The sequence below is a fragment of the Delphinus delphis genome, chromosome 7 (genome assembly GCF_949987515.2).
Source record: "Delphinus delphis chromosome 7, mDelDel1.2, whole genome shotgun sequence".
NCBI lineage: Eukaryota > Metazoa > Chordata > Mammalia > Artiodactyla > Delphinidae > Delphinus > Delphinus delphis.
This window is the reverse complement of record NC_082689.1, coordinates 34,625,432-34,650,757: the sequence shown is the minus strand read 5'-3', so window position 1 is coordinate 34,650,757 and position 25,326 is coordinate 34,625,432. Positions and strand designations below refer to the sequence as shown.

The 25,326-nt window shown below is 38.4% G+C and overlaps 1 protein-coding gene and 1 non-coding gene across 4 annotated transcripts; one reads left to right on the top strand and one right to left on the bottom strand.

The window, feature by feature from the left end:
• Positions 1–25,243, bottom strand: CLK1 (CDC like kinase 1). Of its 3 annotated transcripts, XM_069540845.1 has the most exons (19): positions 24,921–25,243; positions 24,309–24,382; positions 23,262–23,336; positions 21,434–21,527; positions 20,994–21,061; positions 18,800–18,918; positions 16,425–16,503; positions 8,193–8,356; positions 7,637–7,865; positions 6,537–6,627; positions 6,071–6,137; positions 4,835–4,951; positions 4,578–4,744; positions 3,648–3,742; positions 3,431–3,560; positions 2,663–2,745; positions 2,132–2,211; positions 1,943–2,033; positions 1–1,819 (listed from the first exon to the last, which is right to left on the bottom strand). In XM_069540845.1, the coding sequence occupies exons 2-19, from the start codon at positions 24,309–24,311 to the stop codon at positions 1,676–1,678; spliced, it is 1,896 nt and encodes a 631-aa protein (XP_069396946.1). In that variant the 5' UTR covers positions 24,312–24,382; positions 24,921–25,243; the 3' UTR covers positions 1–1,675. The 3 variants fall into 3 exon arrangements, with proteins under 3 accessions (XP_069396946.1, XP_059872320.1, XP_059872321.1); XM_060016337.1 differs by lacking the exons at positions 16,425–16,503; positions 18,800–18,918; positions 20,994–21,061; ... (2 more) ...; positions 24,309–24,382; positions 24,921–25,243 and adding an exon at positions 9,503–9,633; XM_060016338.1 differs by lacking the exons at positions 6,537–6,627; positions 8,193–8,356; positions 16,425–16,503; ... (4 more) ...; positions 24,309–24,382; positions 24,921–25,243 and having other exon boundaries at positions 7,637–7,774.
• LOC132428845 (U6 spliceosomal RNA) lies at positions 17,780–17,886 on the top strand. The gene has a single exon (XR_009520235.1). It is a non-coding gene; the product is annotated as a U6 spliceosomal RNA (small nuclear RNA).
• Positions 25,244–25,326: the final 83 nt, after the last annotated feature.

The following is a 25,326-nucleotide window of genomic DNA, read 5'->3' as shown; positions in this document are numbered from 1 at the left end:
CAACAGATGTTTATTATTTGCAACCAGAATGCTTTAGTTCTTGATGGCCCTCTCTGGTACACATCTATTTTGTAATAGGTACAAACCACCTTGGAAAATATATGCTCATACAGGTTCTTTTTGTAAAAGGTATTTATGATAGACAATTGTGAACTGCACAGAGACTAAAATGGAATGTTCCAGAAAGAACTAGGATAAAACAGCATTAGGTAGTAATGCTGCTAAGTCTTTATTAGTGTTACCATGTAAATGAGTGAAAGTTTCCATTTTATGTGGTTTTAGGATACTTAAATTCAGATTTTTTATTTTTTTAATTTGATTACGTACGTTTGTAATTTACATTACATTATTAACGAGGATATGCCATGTATAATTTTAAAAATCGCAGTAAAAGTATATCCGTACCACACAACTCTACTGTTGCAATGCTTCCTACAAAGAGGGCTCTTCTACTGGGTTCCTGACCAGGTGTTTGCATGTGGGGAGCACTACCCAAAGTTTAGATCTTGCAGTGTCTTTCAGAATTTAAAAAATTAACTGGGGACTTCCCTGGTGGTCCAGTGGGTAAGATTCCATGCTCCCAACGCAGGGAGGCCCGTGTTCCATCCCTGGCCAGGGAACTATATCCCGCATACATGCAGCAACTAAGAAGCCTACATGCAGCAACTAAGACATTTGCATGCCACAACTAAGAACTGATGCAGCCAAAATAAAACATAATAAATTAAAAAAAATAAATTGTAAGCTAAAAAGAAATGAGCTATTAAGCTATGGAAACACAGAGGAACCTTCAATGCACATTACTCAAAAAGTGAAAGCCAATCTGAAAAGACTACATACTATACGACGCCAACTATGACAGTCTAGGAAAGGCAAAACTAAGGACAGTAAAAATATCAGTGGTTGCCAGAGGTTGGAGGTGAGAAGGATGAATAGAGCAGAGTTTTAGAGCAGTGAAAACACTCTGTATCCTATAATCCTAAATACATGAGGGATGTGGATAATGCGGGAGGCTATACCTGTGTGGAGCAAGTATACTGGAAATCTCTGCACCTTCCTCTCAATTTTGCTGTGAATCTATAACTACTCTAAAAAAGTCTTTAAAAAAAAAAAAAGCCAACTGTGTAGAATCCTAAATTCCCCACTAACTTAAGCCATTTGTGGAATCCCACTGAGGGTGACAAGAAAGCAGCAATATTAAATTTGGGAATAAAGGGAGCAAACAATTCTCTTGGCTCATCTCTCGTTCTTTGTATTCTATAACCTGGTTTCATTGCATTTGGTTTAGAGAAGGAAGGTGTAACTCCCAATGCTGGCAACCCCTAAAATGCAAACAAAGCTAAACATTTCCAAAGACTTAAGGAAAACTCCAGGAAGAGATACACATCCATTCTTACAATAACAGGTAGAACAAAAATGGTGCTAAAAACAAACTATACGGATTCATATAAATTTTGTAAGTACAAAAATTTATTCTGAATAAATCATTTTGTAATTACTGAAAGGTGTTCATTACTTTACTTAGCTAATATTTACTTAAATCGAGTTACCCAAACAAAATAAACATGGCAATACAAAAATGTAAATTTACAAAAGCTGTACAAAATAACTTAAATTTAAAAATTAGACTGATACAGTCCATATGATCTCTTAAGGGAGCTATACAATTATAGATTTATATACTTTTTTTAAGGGGGTAAAAGAAAGGATGCTTTAAGGCTTCTTTAAGAGTAATCCTTTTAGCTGGATCATACTCCAACATTTTCTGAATGAGGTCAAAGAGAAGCTCATGTTCAGCATCTTGAGAAAGCATAAATTCCTGAAAGGAAAATAAATACAATCAACAGCCTTTTCTACTACCACTTATTATAATTTTATTTCCCCACCAAAAAAATAGGGAAAACTCAAGGTTTTGATCACTTAAGCAATGACCCAAGCTTACCTTCAGAGGTTTACAGCGCCTTGAAACATATCTGCCAGCAGAACTATGTTCATCCCAGTCTAATCGATCATGATGGAAATATTTACGTTTCCTAAGAGTAAGTCCATATCCATTCATGTTTATAATGTTGACAATGAAAACTTAAAACATCTAGCAAAGGTGATCGACGGCACTTACTCTTAAACATACCTGGTTTTCTGTATCATATGTTTTGGCAAAGGTCCAAGAATCCTTTCCATCATTGCCAAATGTTCCTTACTATCGTGTGTCTAAAATAGTAACAAAAAGTTATTAACTACCTCTATTTGCACATTGTGCTTTGTTCTTATTTAACACAGCTGCTAAATTTTTAGTCCGTAGGTTACAGGTCACAAAGGAAGGTGATCTCTAAAACAGGCATACTTTTAGCAAGTTACAGCTTAGAAGTAAAAATAATTAAGGCCTACGGAAGTTCACCAACAATTTCCCTAAACAAACAAAGATAACTATTTGTAATATACTTAGAAATGTTTCCAATAAAATGATAAATTATAAAGAAAATACAAATGCCCAACAGCATCAGAATTACACGTGGTTTTATTTCTTTACCTTTACCTACAATTAATAGTCTATAATGAGAGAGAGAAAAAGTGCTACCTAAATGTGTATACTTTGTGTTAAATTCATATAAACAGGCAATTTATTTTTGCAAAGTCATTGAAACAGATCATTGTCACTTACTGGAAATACTGTAAACCCAAGGTAATATTCAATAAGAATACATCCTATACTCCAGACATCACATGGCTGGGACCATCCTAGGGCTGCAAAGTAAAGCAAATTGTTAATGAAAAACTCCTCAATATTTCTTATCAACATTTTAAAAAACAAGGATATAATCTGATGTTTGAGCTGGAAAGATCCGAATGGAATCACTTAATCCAAGCTTAAACATAATACGATAGCATAGCATGTAAGAATTAGTTAGGGCTCTGGAGACATCTAGTTTCAAGCCCCAAATCTGGCTTACTCTTTTGGGACTGATTTGGGGAAAATTTTTTTTCCTAAACCTCCATTTACTAACTTGTAAAATGGGAGCAAGCTACACCATGCAAAGACTAGACATGACATGTATGAAGTATAACAGGCATTGTATGATTATGTTTTAAAATCCCATCACGGGATTTCCCTGGCGGTCCAGTGGTTAAGACTCCATCTTCCACTGCAGGGGGCGCACGTTGGCCGCACAGCCAAAAAATAAATAAAAATAACATCCCATCACATATTACAAATGTGCAAACTGAATTCTAGAAAGATTAAGCAACTTCTCAAAGTCCCAGAGCTGACTACTTGGAATAACAAAGAGCTTAAAACCCTTAATGTGTTTTACTATACTAATCCCTAAAAGGGAAAAAGGTAGTCCTACAAACACCTAGAACTGTAAATAAATTTTAGTTAGCTTCAATAAAGACATACACAGGTCTCAAAGCACAATTAAGAAATTCTTACCTAAAATAACTTCAGGTGCCCTATAGTGTCTTGTAGATACCAATGTACTGTGATGTTCATCATCATATGTTGCACTTCCAAAGTCTACAACTTTAACATCTGGATTTATTAAAGTACGTTCATCACGTTTCTGAAAATCATAAATGTTTAAGGAGGCATTACATTAAGGTGTAAAATATTCACTTAAAACTATGAAAATAAAACATCAAAGACTTACCATTTTGGGATTATATGCCTCTGTGTAGTCAGACTGTACAAATAAGATGTTTTCAGGCTTTAAGTCTGTGTGAGTCAACTTATTACTGTGCAGAACTGAGAATGAAACAGAAAAAGTTCCTGTATTCTAAAAATTGAAAACCAAAACCCTAACCAAACCCCAAAGCCCTGTAACAAAAATCCTCTCTGAATGCCTTTTCATGTCCAAATAAGTGGTCAACATTCAATAGCCTACTACAAAACCACCAGGGACTAAAACCTATTACCCCTCTAAAAAGTTACTTCACTGACAGCTAACTGCTTAGAAGTATCTTTCTCTTATGAAGCTGAGATTTGCCATTCCTTAATTTTAACCCAATGGTTCTAGATTATCATTTTTAGAAATTAGAAAAGTTAAATCAGTCTTATACAATTTATTATTATATGCTGGACAATATTCTCTTTACTGAATGAAATGCAGTAAACTGACCAACCGCTTGTAATCAACCACATCTTTCTCCTACCTACTCTTAAACAATGCTTTTTTAAAAAATATAATTTATTTATTTATTTATCTATTTATTTATTTTTGGCTGTGTTGGGTCTTCATTGTGGTGCGCGGGCTCCTCATTGTGGTGGCTTCTCATTGAGGAGCACAGGCTTCAGTAGTTGCGGCTCGTGGGCTCAGTAGTTGTGGCGCACGGGCTTAGTTGCTCTGCGGCATGTGGGATCCTCCCGGACCAAGGCTCGAACCCGTGTCCCCTGCGTTGGCAGGCGGATTCTTACCCACTGCACCACCAGGGAAGCCCTCTCCTACCTACTCTTAATTAAGTCAGGCCTCCAAATCATATATGTTAGATTGTACTTTTTTCTTTTCAAAGATTCAAATTGGTCTGGCATTAAAACCAGTCTCCATAAACTCAAATTTCTGGAATATATGCCAAACACTTACAATTCACAGACTTGCATATCTGATATGCCATCTTCCTGATATGATCCAGTCGAAAGGGCAGAAAACCATTTTCCTTAATGAAGTCATAAGTACTAAGTCCTAGTAGTTCAAACACAATGCAGACATGACCATGATGTTCAAACCACTCCAACATCTCAACACAGCGGCTATAAACATATGAGAAAAAAACTGAGTACAGCCTCTTACAATTCAAATCTACCCGAGGCCATTTTTCTAAGTTCTATTTTGATACTTACAATGTTCTGCTGGGGTCTGTTGTATTTAAGTGTTCCAGAACTTGTATTTCTGAGCGAGCAGCTTCACAATATCTATCCACATTTTTAACTATTTTTACTGCTACATGTCTACCTCCCCTGTTAATGAAAAGTTAACATTAAAAAAATGATAAAGATGATGTCCAATTCCATTTTTCCATCACTCTTCAAACTGTACTACTTCTATTCTGACCCATTGTATTTGTTTTTTTGAATTTATGGTCTAGCATTCAGTTTTGTCTAATTATATGTAAGTACTCTAACTTCAACTCAGTGTAAGCAACTAGAATGACCTTTGGGCATATGGTAGGGTCGGTAACACATGCTGAATGACAGATTTTTTTCATCAGACCACTTGAATTTTTTTTTTTTGGTCCTTTAACTACATACCAATAGCTCTAATTTAACAATACTGGGACATTATCACCTCAATTTACATTCCAACTAAGAAGTAAAACAAATGTACATAGAGCAGTTTCTTCCTATAATACCAGTCACTGGCTAGTAACTCCAATCTTCTTTTGGTCCAGGTTACCAAAAAAGTTGGGATATAGTGAGGATGAAGAGTTCTAGTTCTCAACACCTTACCAACCAATAGTAGGAAGCCTCCTCTAATAATTCATTTAGAAAAGCTCTGCCATTCCAAAGGGAAAAAAAATCAAACAGGAAACAGAGTAAAGAAAATTTCTTACACTATGTTAAGAAATTTCAATCAGTTGTTTGAAGGGCATAGATAATTAAACTTATGACACCAATCTAGGAGAGTTCTCAGCTCTAGCTGTGTCACCCCTTATCAATTAGGTTACTTTCTAAAAATACAGGTTCCTAGGTAAACTACCCTGAAGACTGGTTCAATGTCTGGGGTAAGCAAAGCTCCACAGACTCCTAATATAAAACCAAGGCTAAAATCTACCGATCCAGGAAAAAAAAAACAACAATGGCCACAACTGTGCCCAGTGGGACAACAAAAGAATACTTTCTGAAACAATAAAATCTATTCTCAGCTTGTAATTAGAGACTTACACATACTATTAATAGCTACTGCTTAAGAACACAAAAGGCTAGTAACTTTATTGGAGTTTCCTATACACAAGTCAAAAATCCAAGCTAAAAGGGTATAATGATGTGTCTAATTCATGGTCAGACTTTATCTTAAAGCTGAATAAATTTTCTATACTGTTCACCTTCCCAAGTGCAATCCCAGGCCAGGAGACTTACGCTTTATGATCAATGCACTCCATGACTTTCCCAAAAGCTCCTTCACCTAAAGTATCTACAATTTCATCTAAAAGAGAGAAATAAAACTCAGTTATACCAAGAAGTGGAAACAGTTTACTTACAATAAAGGCTATCAAATGCAGATTATTCTAGTTGATGCTACAAATTTCCTTAGTCACTAGATATTTTATTGGTCAACACTGCCAAAAAACATATATAATTATTTTTAGGTCTAATTTCATTCTTAAACTAATTTCATTAACTTGATTTACTGTTTTGGAAGTTCTGCATAACAAACATTAAATTTCTAAAGAAAGTAAAAACACAACCCCCCCCACCAAAAGAAATGGAAAAAAACAAAACAAAAACAGAGAAAGAAAAAAAGATTTCCAAATCCCTGAAATCTTAATCTATATATAGATTATGTTATCTGAAAAGTTAATAAGTGTTGAAAAATATTCTATACATCTTGCACTTAGTACGTCTCCACTCTGACAGATCAGGTGACCCTCCTCATCATCCTCTACACTCCTGGTTCTTTTCCTTCGGTGACTCTTCTGGAAACGTCAAGTGGGCGGCACCAAGATCATCCAGCCAATCAATATACCCGAGTGAATTCAGGGCAGAATACGAAATTCATTCAGCGGGGAGATATTCAGGCATTCAGATACACGCCAGGCCACAAACGGTTGGCAGGAGCAATTTCAAATTCAGTCCCCAGAAATTCACAGGGCACATAGTTTATGTTAACAGGAGAAAAACATGGCAAGGAACAGATTTTCAGATAAGATACTCAAAGTGGCAAGGCAACAAAACATAATACAATTGTTTTTCTTTTTTAAAAAATGCGTAGTTGTAGCACTCACTGAAACATAATTTTAAGTTTCTAGTGTCCTAATTTAATGTTGCAAAATTGCAGAATATTTACTTGTCAAAAGTAGACTGTGGCCAAATTATAATTTCCCAGCTAAACTAAGAAAATAACAAAACAGCAAATAAAATTAAAAATCCTAATTTTGGGGAGAAAAAAAATTGGCATACAAGAATAACACTATGGTATTTAAAATGTCATCTGAGCTTGATCTCCAAATTAACCCATAACCCATAACATTCAAATCTGTTTAAGTGGTTTCCTTAGTGAAAAAAGGATTAGAGAATATGCTTTGCCAGAACAAAGAGGCATGCACGGCATAATCCTCAGTCGTACAAATATAAAAATTCTACTTCTATTTGTAGTAAGACTTTAACAAATCACATTTATTGAAGTACTATAAGAAAACTTTCAGAATATCTTGTAATCCCTGCTATAAACTAACCTAAATTACCTCCTGTCACTGGAATGACAATTAGTTGCCAACTACTAATAAAATCTATTACTATATTAACTATACAGATATGGTATTTGAAGAATTCCCTATCCAATGCACAAACACAAAAACTCCTGCAAGTTAAAATCAAGACGACTTTATCTTAAACAGAACTTCCTCAAATGATCAAACACAATTTCAAGTTTTCCTGTTCCACAAGGGAAATAAAATTTCCAAAATATTTTAAAACAGCTCATACCCCATGTGAACGATGATATGAAGTGCTGTGGTGAATCCTGTGTTTGCTTTTATAACTACTTCTTCCACTTCTACCAGAGGACTTGCTACTATGGTTCTGATATCTGCTTTCATGACCTCTATGACGATGTCCAGGTTCACATCCTTGACTGTAGTCATTTCTGTATTCATCAATGTAGCGTCGACTATGATAATCCTTCCCATTTATGGATCTGCTTTCCAGATAATAGCTAGAAAAAGGGAAAATGCATTTTCAATGCTCTATGTTAATCCCAAATATCCTCAAATTCTCAGTAAATCTCTTAAAACAGTACTCTTAATAAGATTTTACGCTTTTCTTACCAAAAAGCAAAAAAAAAAAAAAAAAAAAAAACCTCCCAATTTTACAACCATTACAAGTTGTCACTGGAAACAGAAATGGTAATCAGTTATCGTAAGTCGCCTCTAGTTTTAATCATGAAAATGTATTTTTCCGCCGGTTTTACTGAAATACAACTGATACGTAACACTGTAATGAAAATATTTTTATACTGAGACACTATAAATATCCTCATTACCTATCAGATGTTTTAGAGTAATTGAATCTGCAGCGCTTGTTCTCCCGTGCACTGCTATGTGATCTCCTCCTCCTTTTATGACTGCCGCTGCTGCTCCTCCATTTTCCATAATCCCAATCTTTTTCATCCCAATCAGGACAATAAGTTCTCTTTGAGTGTCTCATCTACATAAAAGACAAGTTTTTCCCAGTTAAATATTACCCCACATGTCAACACTGTTGCAAGTTCACTCTAGTTGTGACGTTTTATTGTTTTTAAATCAAAGTTCAAAAATCATTATCACCCAACCTGAAATCACTGATAAACCCAATGATTTTTTTTCTGCTGCCTCAAAATCTAGAGTCTGAACTTTATTCATAGATATTCTGCATTACTCATGTCACGCTCAGATTTACTAGAAGAGGATTGGAAAAAGAGAGAGGAGGAAATCCCAATTTCTGAACGTTGGGAAAAATCCTCTCCTGCCAGAATCACAAATTCCTAACAACTTGAAAAAGACGTTATACACAAACTTTTCACCAACTATCGTTCATATCGGTACTGACTGCCCGGGCCTCACCTCGTCTCTAAAGGCAACTCGAAATCAAGAAGCTCCAATTGTTCTGGGAAGGGAGGTCTGCAAAAAGTACCTTGGCTAAACGGCCCCACTGCCCGACTTCTCTCACGCGCTCCTTCAAATACGCCATATTATTTTTCTTTCCTCGAGATCCTAAACCTGACTTTTGTTTACACCACTGAAGGCAAAGGCACGCGCCATTTTCCCCGGAATCCTTTAAGACTCAACTGGACATTAAGTGACGCCGCCTTACACCAGGTCAACGTGTTCTTTCTTTTCATTTGTTAAGAACACTTCCTCAGAGGAGCGAGACTTAGGAACATTCCAGAACCCGAGTCAACGCCACCCCCCGCGGGCTGCCTTGCCGTCTCCGCCCCGCCGCCATTTTACAGCCCGGCCGAGGCCTCCGCCGCCGCAGACAACATGGCGCCCGTGAGCTCCGGGGCTCGGCCCTTCCCCCCTCCTTTTGGGGAAGGCAAACGTTCGAGAACCTTCCCCCGCCTGGCAAACCCTACCGCTACCTTCCACCAGTGACTGACTGGAGCGTTGCGGTTCAAACAGAAATTCGCAGCGACGGGCTTGGCAAAGCATGGAAGACGAGCGGGCCACCTTTGTGCAGCCGGGAGGGTAGGGAAAAGGGGGTCACCATGCCGGAGACTGCGGGCGCCCAACAAGCTTGGAGAGGAGCGTCACAAGCGCTCTCGAGGCACAAAAAGAGGCCCTGACACCTGGCCTGCTTCCTCCCGCGTCTTACCGTCCTGGAAAAGAGTCCAAGCCTAAGGAGACAATGCTTGCGACGCGACCACGGAGAAAACGCAGCTGGCTGCTGCGAGCTCCGGCAGCAAAATGGAGCTGACAGTCACCGCGTCAGGACTCTCCTGGAAAACACGATGACGCTGCAAGCGGGCCTCCGCCTCCGGGCGGGGCGCGCAGGCGGGGAGGGCGGAGCGGACTCCGGCTCCGACTTGTGCGCAGGTTCTGGGTCGGGCGCTCAGCGCCCAAGGGTGGAGGGAGGGAAGCTGTTGCTGGCCGCCATGTTGGCCCCGCTCTCCGTTCCGGCTCTGAGAAAACATTGTAAGAGTTGAAGAGAAGAGACTCGCTCATGGTCACTAAAAATTGTGTTTGTGCAGACCTCTTAGAGAACGGACTTGAGGTTATGGGGAGGGGGAAGGGTGAGCTGTGACAGGGCGAGAGAGAGTCATGGGCATATACACACTAACAAACGCAGTAAGGTAGATAGCTAGTGGGAAGCAGCCGCATGGCACAGGGATATTGGCTCGGTGCTTTGTGACAGCCTGGAGGGGTGGGATGGGGAGGGTGGGAGGGAGGGAGACGCAACAGGGAAGACATATGGGAACATATGTTTATGTATGACTGATTCACTTTGTTATAAAGCAGAAACTAACACACCATTGTAAAGCAATTATACCCCAATAAAGATGTTAAAAAAAAATTGTGTTTGTGAACGCTAGAAATGAGGAAAAGTGAGGGAAGCAGGGTACAAAGTAGCCGGCACCCTATTGCAATCGCTTAAACGATGCTTTAAAAAAAAATACACCATCTGCATCAAATAGCCCCAAATTGGGAATTGTCTGGATTTGGGCTTTTGTTAAAGTTCTGAGACCTGTTTAAAACTAGTTAAATCGTCGGTGGCTGGGACCCACACGCACTGAACTTGGATTGTAAAGATTTTTCCCGAGGTTTTAAAAGTCGAAGAAATGTGAGAGCAAAAGCCTGGAGACAGAAAGTGGAACTCCTCACAAGCAACATTTCCGCATTAAGCGAGACCTCTGCGGTGTAAAGATGAAGTAAACTGTAAAAGGGGGAAATGGAAGGTCATTAGAAGAAGACAATTATCAGGAAACAACCTCTGAACAACAAAAATCAAGCTGCAATTTTTTTTTCCAAGCTGCAATTTGATGGAACAAAGTAATTGAAAATCCTGACTCCCGCGCCCCGCCCCTTCTCCATTTGTCACTTGAAGAAAATCACGTACTCATTACAAATTTAGTGGAACGCATAAAATTATCACGTATTACGGTAAAGCGTAATCTTACTGGCTTTATTTAGACAGGAGAGCAGCGTAGATAACTTGCCAGATACGGATGCACAACTGCTGCAGGGTAAAGTGATGAGGAATATGCATCCCCAGAAACCCTATGCTTGTTTGCATTTCTTAAGCCGCTTCTCAAAATGGCTTTCAAGATGCTTTAAAACCATTAATACCTAGATTCTTACATGGGGTCAGGATCACTAAGTACAAGGTAAGTATTTCACTTGTGAGGGAGAAATTTCTCACAGTAACTTGTGAAATTTACAGCTATTCGGTATATGTTTAACAGCACATTTAAATGTTAAGCAAAACCTAGGGAATCCCAGTCCTTGGAGTATAACAGTTAATCGAAGTCGTTGTGCTAAACACGGTACATAAGTTCTCACTTAATCCTAACAGCAATCTAAATATGGGCATTAGCCATGTTCTGCTATTATAGGTCAAAGTTGCAGTTTGTGCAGACAGCAATTTAGAGTATTTAATTTCTTTAGGCGAAATCCTCACAGTAAAATTACAGGGTAAAAGCCAATGAAAAAATCCTGTACATGTTGCCAAAATTGCTTTCCAAAATGGTTTTAAATTTAGCAAAGCCCACATACAGCCGATTACTGGTTCAGGATATATCCAAAGTTTCATTAATGAAGTTAGCCATTTTAGTGCGTCTGTTAGTGCATGCTATGGGCTGTTTGAAGGGCTATGCCCCCCCCCCCCCATATACTCATGTGTTTAAGTCCTAACTTCCACTCCCTCAGAATGTGACTGTATTTGTAGTGTGGACTGAAAAAAATGCACAATGTGAGAGTAGTGAGGTAAGTTTTATTTGGGGCAAAATGCCTGGGGAGATAGCCTCTCAGCTCTGAGGAACTGCTCCCAAGAGGTAGGGGGAGAAGTTAGTGTTATATATGATTTTAGTGAAGGGGGATATGTGCAGTCAAGCACACCTTTTGTCAGAGGGTTGCTGCTAGTCACGAGGAGCAGGTAGGTGTCTCCATTAATGATTTTAGTGCTTTTCTAGATATGAGAAGATGCAAGAAATTGGGCTCATAAAATCTTCTGAAAATATCTATCTGAAGGCCTGTTCTGCCTGTTTTCCCCAAAGCACAGGGTGCCTCATGCCTGATCTCCACTCTGAACTCCTTTCAAGGAGTGTTGAAAGTCAGTGACTGCAGTGGCTAGTGACTTCACTCTTATACACTAGAGCCAGATAGTAAGCGACAATTTTTAGTTGGCAGTAAATAGGGTCTTTACAGAGGTAATATGATTAAATGAGGTCATTAGGGAGGGGCCTAATCCACTTTAGCTGGTGTTTTTATAAAGAGATTGGGAAACACACACCCAGAGGAAAGATGACGTGAAGACAGGAGTTGGTCATCTGCATGCCAAGGAGAAAGGCCTCAGAGTAAACAACCCTGCCCACATCGTGATCTCCCAACTTGTCTCTAGAACCGTGAGAAACTTTTCTGTTGTTTAAACCACCCAGTCTCTGGTACTGTACTTTGTTTTGGCGGCTCTAACTGAGTGCATAACATTAAAAATTTGTTATTTTGGTGGATACTGAACTTGTAACTTTATTTTCTAATTAGTGAAGTTGCACATTTTCTCTTGTGACTTGTCCATTCATACCTTATTGCTTTTCTGTACAGTTCTCTTTTGTCTTATTTTCGTGCAGTTAAACCTATTCCATCTTTACCTCTGTCAAGTTTGTAAACTGAGAAATTCCTTTCTTCTTCAGAGGAATTCTTTGAAATGTTTTAAATTTTTCTTCGGTTTTCTTTAAAAAGGCAACTCTTTTATCCATCTGGAATTTTGATATATCATGTGAGGTGAAATTCTTTTGCTTTTTTTTCTCCATGTCATTTACTGGTTATCCTAACACAATTTATGGAATAACTTTTTTTTTGGCTGCACTGTGCAGCACAGGGGATCTTAGTTCCCTGGCCAGGGTTCAAACTCGTTCAAACTCCTGCAATGGAAGCAGAGTCTTAACCACCACCAGGGAAGTCCCCTCTTCTCTTTTTTAAATGATTTTTGGATACTGCTTTAAATAAACTATGTATACACTACTGTTTACACTCTATTATTCTAGTCTTATCCCTCACACGTCACAGTTTTAATATTGATATTTGCAGCTTTATAAAGATTGGGATTAATTCCTTTTTCATTATATTTAAAAAATTTTCCATTATCATGTATTCTTCTAGATTTGCTTTATAATTATTATATGGAGTATCACTACCTGAACCACAATTGGTACAAATTGAATTTAAAGAACCACCAATCCATTAGTGAAATAGTAACTGATCTATCCACTTTACTAAACTGATTAAAAGTTGAGTCCTTTGTATTAAAACTTATCTATTTACATGTCTCTTAGGTCCTGAGACTGTGCTCCCATGGAGTAGACAGTGTCGGATGTCCTTTGTATCCAAACCTGGAAGAAGCTCAATAAATTACTTACTAGTTTTAGTTGTTCAAACAACAAAAAAACATGTCTTCAGAAATACCCACCATAGAGATTAAGAATGTGTTGCTAAATGGATTTGGAAATTTCCAAGTTCAACCAAGGTATGAATTACAACTATTCAATTTGCCATTAACCAAAAGGTCTGCAAGCCTTCTACTCAAGAGCTCCAAACGAGTATCTAACAGGACTCAAGAATTCTAATGAATTCAGGTACAATTCAAGAATGGTGGCTGCAGCAAAGATAGCCATGAAGTCTTCCCTCCCCTGAGAGCAAGGGAGACAAAGGGAGCAGCGAGCAGGCAGAGAAGCAGCACAGCCGGCCCTGAGAGTTAATCATGTTGCGATGTAAATAGAAGTGAGTTTTCTTTCTCCTTCTCCTGAGAGCAAAGGAAAAAAAGGGAGCATCGAGCAGGCGAAAGAAGCAGCACAGCCAGCCCTGAGAGTTAATCACTCCTTGTTTAACTGTCACTAATTTGCAGTAACTGGATTTGTACTTTACAAAGCGAACCTCACTCCCTGACACTACGTAATTTACCTTCGGCACCCATCACCCCTGACTGTGTGTTACATACCCCACCTCTCACTCCAGGCACTTACATTCTACAGGCCCCTTGTAACAAATCACCCCCTATAGTTTTTGAATTTCAGAGACAAGGTCACAGGCCGATAAACGAGAGGCAAATGGACGCAGTTTCCAGACTGCCAGACCCCAATTACCAGGCAGCCTGATGCCAGCTATGACTGTTTTGAAATAATGCAAAGGAAAGGAAGCATGCAAGACCTTCACTACTTTGATCCTTACCATATACCCCGGGCTGTGAGCCCCACATCTAAAATCTCCCGATTCCCAAGGAGGGGGGGCACAGTTGAGGTGCTAGCTTGCTGTCTTCCCTTCTGCCTAGCAGAAAAATAAAGCCATCTCTCTCTTCCTCCAAAATCCCTGTCTCCGTATTTCTGTTCGGCCTTGGTGCACAGGGAAGCCGATTTTTCGGCAACATGGTGAAGCAGATTTCAGGCATAGTTTATACTATCCCTTAAACTCGTATGAGTTTTAACTCCCTTTGCTGTGAAACCATGATTATTTGGCAACTTCTGATAGTCTGGGTCAAGGGTTGGCAAACTTTCTTAAACGGCCAGAGAGTAAATATTCTAGGCTTGCAGGCTATTTGGTCTCTGGCACAGCCAATCATTTCTGCTCTGGTAGCACAAAACAACCAGAGCTACTGCATACACATGGGAATGGCAGAGTTCCAAGAAAATGTTATCTGCAAAAACAGGTGGCCAGCCCGAGGGCTGCAGTTTGCCAACCTCTTGTCTAGCTGGGGAACCACATTACTTTCGTTTTAAAGAGAACTTGGGTTGATCAGCAATATTCTAGTCTTCTGAGTAGTTTATACTTACTGCCAAGTAATACATGGAACAGAATGTCAATTACCCAACTGCTAATGTGATCAGTGAACCAGTCAATTCAGTGTGAGTGGACAGAAATCAACGTTCTGGATTTTGATCCTCATGGTAGTCTATGAGAGGCCCAAAGGGGAGCCAGTATACCTCCCTATCTATGAGATCCTTATGGGTACAACTAAGCAGACATAAGAATAAGACATAAGAATGAGCTCTAAGAACCCAGAAGTCATATCTGTAGCACTAAAAAAATGGCACAGTTTGGAATAAAAATTGAGGCAATGTCAGTCAGTACAAAAACTTCCTGACAATCAGTAAAATACTCTTAAGAGTGGTGACAAAAATTCAATGACATGTTTGGAGAAGAAAGATATCAAGTATAAGAAGTGGCAAACCAAATTCTGGCCTAAAAGAGGCCTTAATACCAATTCTAGAAACTAATGGTTAAATTAAAAAGGTGAAACAAAACATGAGGGCATTAGTGTAACTGGCCCCTCAGTTTAGTGTAAGGTATGGAAGGTACCAATAGTAATAAGAGAATAACTGCAAGCTAACTCCCTAATTGCAGTTAAGAAAGAATCAATTAGATCAGCCATCTGCAGAAATGATACAAACGAAGAAATGTTTGGTATCAGTTTTAGAAATACCCCAAATCTAACCTAGGTGATCTAGACAGTGAGTGGGACATAGTTCTTCAACAAATCAATGGTAGAGCCTGATAAATGGCCTGATAAATGGCCTGATTAGGTGAGAGCCCTGATATGGTTAAGAGCACAGCTTCCATTTACTTGCTACAGAACACTTACTACATGCCAGAAGCTTTATACACACTATTTCATTTAATCCTCACAAGAGTCATGTGAAGGATCATTTATGTATGAGAAAGTTAAAGCTTGGAGATATTAACTTGCCTAAAGTTAATATTAGGGGGCAGAGCTGTGATTCAAACCCAAACCAGAACTCTACAACTAATTGTATTTTTCAAATGGATCATCTGTAGAACTCTATCCTGCATTATATTTCTTTTTTACCCTGCATTTTGAAAAGATATATATATATATATTTTTTAAGAGTTTTATTTATTTATTTATTTATTTTTAACATCTTTATTGGGGTATAATTGCTTTACAAGAAAAGATATATTTTTTAAAAATGTTCCATGGGCACATGAGTTGGGAAATTCTGAGTGTTTACTGTACTTCGAGACTTCTCTGAGCCTTTACTATAAAGACCAGGGAAAATAACAACTGGATTGACCGGCCTTTCCAGGCCATCTCTTTATTTGTCCTTCCTCTTTCTAACTGTATAAAGTAAATAATTAATAGAAAATAATATTTCCAGGATGTGGACTACATATGGTAGGAGCATGTAATTAGGGTGCTCAACAATGCCTGGATTTGAGACTCAGCATTTTAAAATGAATATTTATATGGAAAAACAAAATTAAACATAGGGTTTTTTAAAAAAAATTAAAGAAATGCATTAGGTAATAGTTACAGTAAAGAATACCCTCTAAGAATAGGAGTAAAAGCTGTTTGGCTTCCCTTGGTACCACCAACTCATAGAAGATCTTAGCTGTAAACAAGTAGATCTTAGTTGTAAACAAGCTGTATAATGATGCAATCTCTGACATAATTAAAACTGGGTAAACCATAATAGGTGTGTTCCTTGAATAGTTTGCCAAGTATTTGTCCAGGTCTATTATAGCTACTGAGCAAATGGGTTGGCATGAATAGTTATGTCCTTAATGTGTACATCATTAAGAGGTCGATATGTCTTCTCATTTACTGGTAACTTCTCCAATTCATCTAGAGTCTCCAGACCATCTATTACCCTGAAAGAGAAACAATATAATGTTTGAAAATATCCTGAGATTGAAACATAATATCCAAATACCTATAGCAATTACAGTCTCACCATGTCTCATAGTTCTTTGAATTCCCCAGTTGAGTGTACAATAAAATGTCGCTTTGATTTTCTGCCATAGGTAGGGGCCAAAATTCAGAAACAAAAATTCATTTTTAATGCCTTTAGACAACAATAGCAATGGAAAGGAATATTCCCACCAAAGTATCTAAACATTGCATTCGGCCTCATTCACATGGAATAGCTACAAATGGGGCCAATATAACCAGTCATAAGGTTTTCTTTGCTATAGGAAAAACCTGGAGAAAGTATGTAAGGATGACACTAGTATTATCAGTACTGCCCTACACTGAAGGTCCTGAAGTGGGTGGCCTCTTTGCACTTTATTGTTTAAATACAGTGTTTTTATTTTTTGCTTCTGGACAACAAAAAACAATATTCAGAATAGGAGAAGATAAGTTCAACAGTTATGCCACTTCCAGCAAGCCCACTTCATGTTTCTATCAAGAAAAAATATATATATATTGAGAGCTATCCTTCTAATATGTTCTAGAAAGTTAGTCTAAAACATTTGCTAAGAAAAAGTGGCTTTTTAGATAATACCTCCTAGTGCAATTCAAATCAATTCCTAAGACATACTATGTACTTTAAAAAAAGAACAGATTTCCATTTTATTTTACATTTCCACTAAAGTGATACTATAACCAAAGCCTTTGGATTTTACACCCAAATGTAGGACAATTAAGGTCTTGAAATTATAAGTTTTAAATGCTTTCCCATGGGAAGGAAATCCAAACAAGAGGGGATATAGGTATATGTATAGCTGATTCATTTTGCTGTACAGTAGAAACTAACACAACATTGTAAAGCAACTATACTCCAGTAAAAACTAACTAACTAACTAAAGGCTTTCCTACCTTCTGGGTCAGTAAGAGAGAAAGAGGGTATAAGAAACAGATCTCAGGCAAAAAAGGGCATGTAGAATTGAAGCAAGTAAGCCTAGTTAAGTATCTGGGACATGGGCCCCTTTGAGAACCAGTGGAAAGCTATGTACCCTTTTTCTCAGAAAAATGTATGTGCATATATACAAAACAATTTCAAGGAGGTACTGGACCAAAGATTAAGAATTCTTGTTCTAAACTCTACAGTTTTTTTTTACCAATCCAGTAAGATAAGTCCTAGTAATTACTAATCAATAATTCTGAATGGTGGGTTAAGGGAGAAAAGAAAAAAAAGGGAGTCTGGTGCTCGCTTCGGCAGCACATATACTAAAATTGGAACGATACAGAGAAGGTTAGCATGGCCCCTGCACACGGATGACACGCACATTCGTGAAGCCCACAAAAACTACTAAAGGCTATAATATTCCTTTTCATTGATTATTACTAATCTATAAATTAGACATGTATATGGAATAAAAAAGAAAAGCTGTAGACTCTTCTATTTTTAATTAACCTAGCTTGGCATTCAAACTGTTAAATAAAACAAACCCTAAAACTGTGCCTTGGTTTATTAAGCACAGTAAATATTTGTTGACAAACTGACTTCCTGTTGATTTATAAAAGCAATTCCCAGGTAGAGGGCTTGTAATGGATATTCTTGCAGAGACTGCTAAACACTCCCTAGGATCCAATCTCCCCTTCTTATTCACAGAGGCCTGGTTTTATTGCGAGTGGCAATATGTCTGGCTAAGAAACACTGCCTACCCTCCCTTGTAGGTAAGTTCTGGGCTTTCCAGGAGAGATCTTGAGAAAGGGGCTGACTCAGCTGGCAAGCACCTTTGCCCTTCCTCCTTCTTCCTACTTGGAGTACAACTGTTCCGGCTGGGGCTGTGCTGCCCAAGCTATGGCCATGAAGTGAGCTTCAGAATGATAGCTAAAGACGGTTGAGAAGAAAGACAGAGGCACCTGGAACACTGGTGATACAATAGAACCACTATCACATACCATCTTGTTTAAGCAACTGTTTTTCAGATGTGTTAGTTGATGCAAGATGCTATTCTTAATGAAAACAGATACATACTGTTAACTTGCATAATGATCCTGAAAAAATAGTACTGGCGCTTCTTTTACAAAATAATAAAACTGAGGCTCAGAGAGGTTGTACGTCTCCCAAGGTCACAGGGCTCTTACGTGGTGGACTTAAATTTCAGGTACATTTAGCTCTCATACTGCTCTTTGAGTATTAGTTATGCTATCATCACATCCACTCATATGCATCCTTTGCATTGAAATTCCAAAGAAAACCATAACCAGAATACTCACTTTCCAAATACTGTGTATTTCATGTCCAGATGTGGCTGCTTCCCATAGGTGATGAAGAACTGAGATCCATTGGTGTTTGGGCCATTATTAGCCATAGATACAACACCTCTAACGTTGTGCTGAAAAAGAAAGACCAAAGTATTAGCTGTTTTTACATAAGTATTCCAAATAAAGGACTGAAACAAGACGTGCACTCTACCTTCCCAGTATTTAAGGGATCAAGAAAACATGTAATCATCTTCCATTAGGGCTAATCCAAATGTTCAGTTTCTGTATTATCTGTATCTCTGGAAACTTGTATCTAAGTTGTTTATATATATATATATATATCAAATCACATTCCCCAATTAATTTCACCTTTGGAGAAGCAGAGCCACAAACACTTTTGGCAATACCAATGTATAATAGAAATAATCCTTACATTTATATTAAGGAACAGTGTGCTGGCATGAAATGATCAGGCAGACAACAAAACCAAAATCCCCATAATCTCTTCACATATACACTGGACTCTGGCTAGTTTCCTTATCTGTAAAACAAGGGAGGTTGGACTAATTCAGCGGTTTATTCATAATTCAAATGCTCACAAGGGTTACCAGATAATAAATTGATAATTGGGCAGAATGTAAACGTTAGGGAATGGTGGAGCCTGGCAAAAGGAATAGTGTAGCTCTTGCCTCATGACGTTTACAATCTTTTTAAACCAATGGCCATAGAGAATGAATTTGTGGGTCTTCCATCCATGGGCAGTCAGTTTATAACCCCAGGACTGGATGATCTAAGGAAGGCCTTGTCTAACTCTAATATTCATGATACTGTTTGCTATACAAGGGACTGTGTACAGGAATTAAAAGGACTTTACTGATAAGATTGAAGACAGAGCTGTCTTACAGGGAGATGCCCATATATAAAATATACTAAAGGTAACGCCAATGATTACTCTATCTTTAGCTATTCATCAGGGGACACTAATAAGACAAACTACAGAGATGCAGCTTCATAGAGATATTAATGCATTACCGTTCCCTAAAAGGTGACTACCAATAACATATGTAGTGTTTGATACATACATAAGAATATATGTACCACTTACAACTTAATAAAATCAGCACCCATTAACCTATTTCCAAGTTTTAAGAATTAAAATTTACCAAACTGTTGCATATGCCTATGTGCTCCTCTCAGTTATTACTTCAGCCTCTCCAAGAGGTAACCAGTGTTCTGATATCTTTACATTCAATACATGCCTATACAATATATTGTTTCCTTTTGCTTGTTTCTGAGCTCTATAAAATAGTATCATACTATTTGTAGTCTTCTGGGAAATGATTTCTACACTTAACATTATGTTTCTAAGATTCATACATGTATACATAGCTGTAGTTCTGATTTCTTTCACTGTATAACATTTTATTTTTGAATATACTACGACTTGTCCATTCAAAGATCAATAGACATTGTTTCTAGACTTTTGTTATTACCAATAGTACTCTAGGAACACTCTTGTACATGCTTCCTAGTGCACATGTACATGAATTTCTCTAGGGTAAACATGTGGGAATGGAATTTCTGGGTTAGAGTACATGAATATTCAATACGCATCCTCAACTCTGGTATATAAGAAAATAGTTCTTAACCTTGTCTGTCTAGGAATCACGAGGGAACCTTAAAATACAATCGAGGTCCTAATCAGTTCTACTGACTTTTTCTCTAGACTTAGGGAGGTAAGGCCCTAATCTTTTATAGTTTTAAAACTTCCACAGGTGAATCTGTAACAGCAAAGTTTGAAAACCACTGGCATAGGATGACAGATTAGTACCAAGGAAGCAGTCATTCATTAATGCCTAAAAAATCATTTCATTTCCAATTCAGAAAAAGGATGACTTTTTTTTTTTTTTTTTTTTTTTGCGGTACGCGGGCCTCTCACTGTTGTGGCCTCTCCCGTTGCAGAACACAGGCACCAGATGCGCAGGCTCAGTGGCCACGGCCCACGGGCCCAGCCGCTCCGCGGCATGTGGGATCTTCCCAGACTGGGGCACGAACCCGGGTCCCCTGCATTGGCAGGCAGACTCTCAACCACTGCGCCACCAGGGAAGCCCAATTATTTTAACCTGTATTATTACAACATATGTATCAAAGTTTCCAAGTGTAAACATAGCATGAAAAAATAGATTTTGAAGTATTTTGGATTTACCTTAAGATATTCACTGTATTCATCTTCAAATTTCTTGCCCCAGATACTGCTACCTCCTCTTCCAGTACCTATATTACAAGACGAACAAATGAAAGAAAGTATTTAATTAAAGCTGAAAAAGGGTTCATTTTCTAAACATAAGGGCTAGTTTATATAGCATAACCCTTTAAATACAAATAAAATTTGGTACGTCCTCTCTTACTTACCAAAATTGAACTTTAAAAACCATAAAAATAAAATATCTCTACAAAAACCAAAACCCCTCCTTATCAATATTGTTCATACTTTAGGGCTCGGTGCTAGTACCTTCTGCTTAAAAATTTCTTGCTAAGGTAAGTTATAAAAACCCCACATGCTTTTATTTTTCTCTTCTTTGTCTAGTCTCTTCTTCACACTACATACCCTAGGTATACACCCTAGGTATTACTGGAATAACTTACCTGTTGGATCTCCTGTTTGAACCATGAAACCCTTGATATTTCTATGAAATATACAGCCATTGTAGTAATTACTGGCACAAAGAGCCAAGAAATTCTGAAGAGAATAAAAACAATGATTGAGAAATGATGTAGCAGAAGATAAGAACCATTTAAGATTTAAGAATATTTAAAATAAAGAACCAATTGTAGGGACTTCCCTGGTGGCACAGTGGTTAAGAATCTGCCTGCCAATGCAGGGGACATAGGTTCGAGCCCTGGTCCAGGAAGATCCCACATGCCGCGGAGCAACTAAGCCTGTGTGCCACAACTACTGAGCCTGCGCCCTGGAGCCCGCACACCTAGAGACCATGCTCCACAACAAGAGAAGTCACTGCAATGAGAAGCCCACTCACCACAACTAGAGAAAGCCTGCGCACATTAACAAAGACACAACACAGCCAAACAAACAAACAAAAAAAAGCCAATTGTATTTATTGAAAACACTACAACAACCTATTTAAATGATATCTTTTAGGCATTACTTTGGATAATGTCACTGCCTAAAACTCTTCAATAGCTTCCTTCTGTTCTTGAAATAAAATGCAAAATCCTCAGGAGAGCCTAGCAAGCCCTGCATGACCCAGCCTACTTCTACATCATCATAATGATAATAACCCCTTCCCTGCTGCTTACTGTGTTAACCCCATCAGGCTTCTGAAAATTCATCCAAAAAATACAGGCTTTCCCACCTTAAGGCCCTTGTACCTGCTATTTCTATACCTGGAATGTTCTTTTTATAAGTCCTTCCAGAGAGATGCCTTCATTACCTTTCACACTCAGTTTTTTGTTGTTTTTTTTTTGCGGTACGCGGTCCTCTCACTGTTGTGGCCTTTCCCGTTGCGGAGCACAGGCTCCAGACACGCAGGCTCAGCGGCCATGGCTCACGGCCCCAGCTGCTCCACAGCATGTGGGATCTTCCCCGACAGGGGCACGAACCCGTGTCCCCTGCATCGGCAGGCAGACTCTCAACCACTGCGCCACCAGGGAAGCCTTCGCACTGTTTTTAAAGCATCACTTTCTTGGCTAGGCTTGCCCTCACCTTCTTTTAAATAAATCCTTTCCCATTATTCTCTATCTCACAACTTTATTTCCTTCAAAGCATTATTACCCTCTAGAATTACTTTTTTTCTAGAATGAATCTTCCCCCCTGCCTATCTTCCCGGGTAGAATATTAGCTCCACAATAGCAGGGCATGTCTCTTGTTCATCACTGTAGTTCTAGTTGCTGGCAAGATAGCCTTCCATAAATAAATTACTTAATGAATGAATATATATAGCTGACTCTTTTTCCTTCTTGTATTTCTCTCTCTTTTTTTTTTTTGGCTGAGCCACGAAGCTTGCAGGACCTTAGTTCCCTGACCAGGGACTGAACCTGGGCCATGGCAGTGAAAGCACCAAGTCCTAACCACTGGACCGCCAGGGACCGCCTCTTTTTTCCTTGTTTAAATGACAAGGATAGAACCTTGTCATTTAAACAAGTAAAATAATGTATGGAACAGTTCTCTTACCTAATATCTAATGATTATTTACATTTCTTGAGGAAAATGAGCCAAAGGAAAAAGATACCAGCCACTCTGTGGTTAGAGAAAAATTCTCTATCCTTTCTTTGATCCAACTTTGACATCAGAAAAAGAAGTGTAAATTAGACCAGAAATTATCATTGTGGGTTTTTCTTGACAATAGTTTTATAGAAACTTTTTTTTGGATGTTGTTTAAGTTAGATGACTCAATTTCAAAATGGTTATCCTGTTGCATTAACTCATCTTTTATACATACATTACGCTACTCACTTCACATGTTTTGGGTGTCCTCTCACAGAAGACTTCGATTTTAATATCACCTACATCTGTATGCAGTGTCACCGACTAAAAAGGAGAGAGAATGTGAGAACGAATGAGATTTCTTCAGGTGACTTTGTGCACTGTATCATTTCCCTAACTAGATATTAAAGATAACTACCTGAATAAAAACAGAAAGAAACACCATTTCAGAGATGATCCACCCACACAGTATCTCTAAGAGATAAGTTGTATTTCTTCAAAATTTATTTCAGCAGTAGAAAAAAAATTCCAGAAGAGAAATATAAATGTTAAGGTAAAATGATATCTATGCTAAAATATTTGGGAGCAAATATTGTGATGGAAATAATCATTTTAAGTTTGAATATTTCATCAATAAAAATAAAAAGGTTTTATGTATTACTGACTTAAGTGGCAATTCACTAAGTCATTAATATATATTGAAAAATAGTAAGAAAATGACTTTTACAAACATAGTTTCCACCATCTCCCTTATGTAATTTAATTGCGAGAGACTTAAAAAACAATTTCTTTCTCCACTAAAGACAACAGACATAAAAAGCGTCAGTGTTTTCAGATCGTAAAAGTGCAAAGGTAACCAGAGTACTTCTTCTTGCTTGCTTTTTGTTTAATCTGTTGTTTTGGTAGCTAGAATATTCCTTTTGTTACCCCATTCCAGAGAGGGTGGAAAACTTCTGAGGCTTCCTTTTAAAATTCTCTTCTTACAATAGTTGTCCACCTTAGATCAAGAGCAAAAGGATCCAATCAAAATGACCACACCTGGCTATGCTCTTCTGACCCTGCAACACCACCTTTCCATCTCTATCCATCTTGTATCAATCTTTTTCCATAAAAGGTAAATTCTGTGTTTTAAGTGAAAAACATAAAGAATCTGAAATCACTTTACACTGTATGCTTCTACAGATTATCATTGCTCTGTTTTGTCACTGAAATTTCCATGCAGTTTTATTTCCCTTGACTGAATTTCTAAAAATTACTTATAATGAAAGACATTCATAAGAATTCTGTAAAATTTACCATTTTTCTTCTTGATGCTTTCAGGAAGTACTGTTACTTTCTCAGTTTACTGAGAGAAGTTCAAAAACGAGCCTCTATTTCCAAAAGAAAAAACAATTAAATTCACTTCCCTCTCTTAACTCACACTTGCTCATCTTTACCGCATATTTAAGAGAAAAAGTCTCGATGAGCACCCATCCTGCCCCAAGTAATAAAAACCCGGTTATGAAAGCGATCAGGCGATACTACTCGTCTCAAGCCCCTCAACTCCTACTTCCACTGCTCACTCTTCACCGGCCGGGTACATTCCCGCCTTGGGGTCTAAGCACTGGGTGTTCCCCTTGCCTGGAACACGTACACTCAGACATCTGTACGGCTATTTTCCTCACCTCCAAGTCTCTTCTCGAAAGTCTGGTCTGGACCTGATAACTCTATTTAAACCTGCCTTAACGATTTCCTTTTCCATAGCACTTAGCACTAATATACTCTATGCTTTACTAATTGTCTTATTTCAACAACACCCTTCCCGTACAGAATACTCACTGGAAGCAGTCCAAGAACTAACATACACTGCGCTCTGCGAGCATTTGAATTAAGTGAATGAAAGAATAAGTGACGTTACCCCATACTTACTTAACCACTTCGATTAGCACAGCGGTTGTTAAAAGAGCAAAGGTACAATCGCAGTTGCCCCCACGGGTCTGCAGATTCGAAATTAAGTTTCTTCAGGCCACCGGAGGTCGAGCAAGGGACCTATTAGAGAGAACGCCCCTCACCCGCTCGCCTCCTCCCTCCGCCCCCTACTCCCTGTCTCAAACCAAACGACTAGAACTAGGGAGACACTAATTTCTCCCCACCAGGTACACTTTTGACTATGAAAGGGTCAAAATTATCTTTTAATAATTACACTAGGACAACAAGAGTAACTCTGGTCATTCTCTAGAAGTGCCTTGGGCTCAGTCGCAAAGCCGGAAAGACCACCTCCGACCGGCTCCCCCGCCCCGCCCACTTTCACGAAGCCGGGAACTTCCGCGCAGGA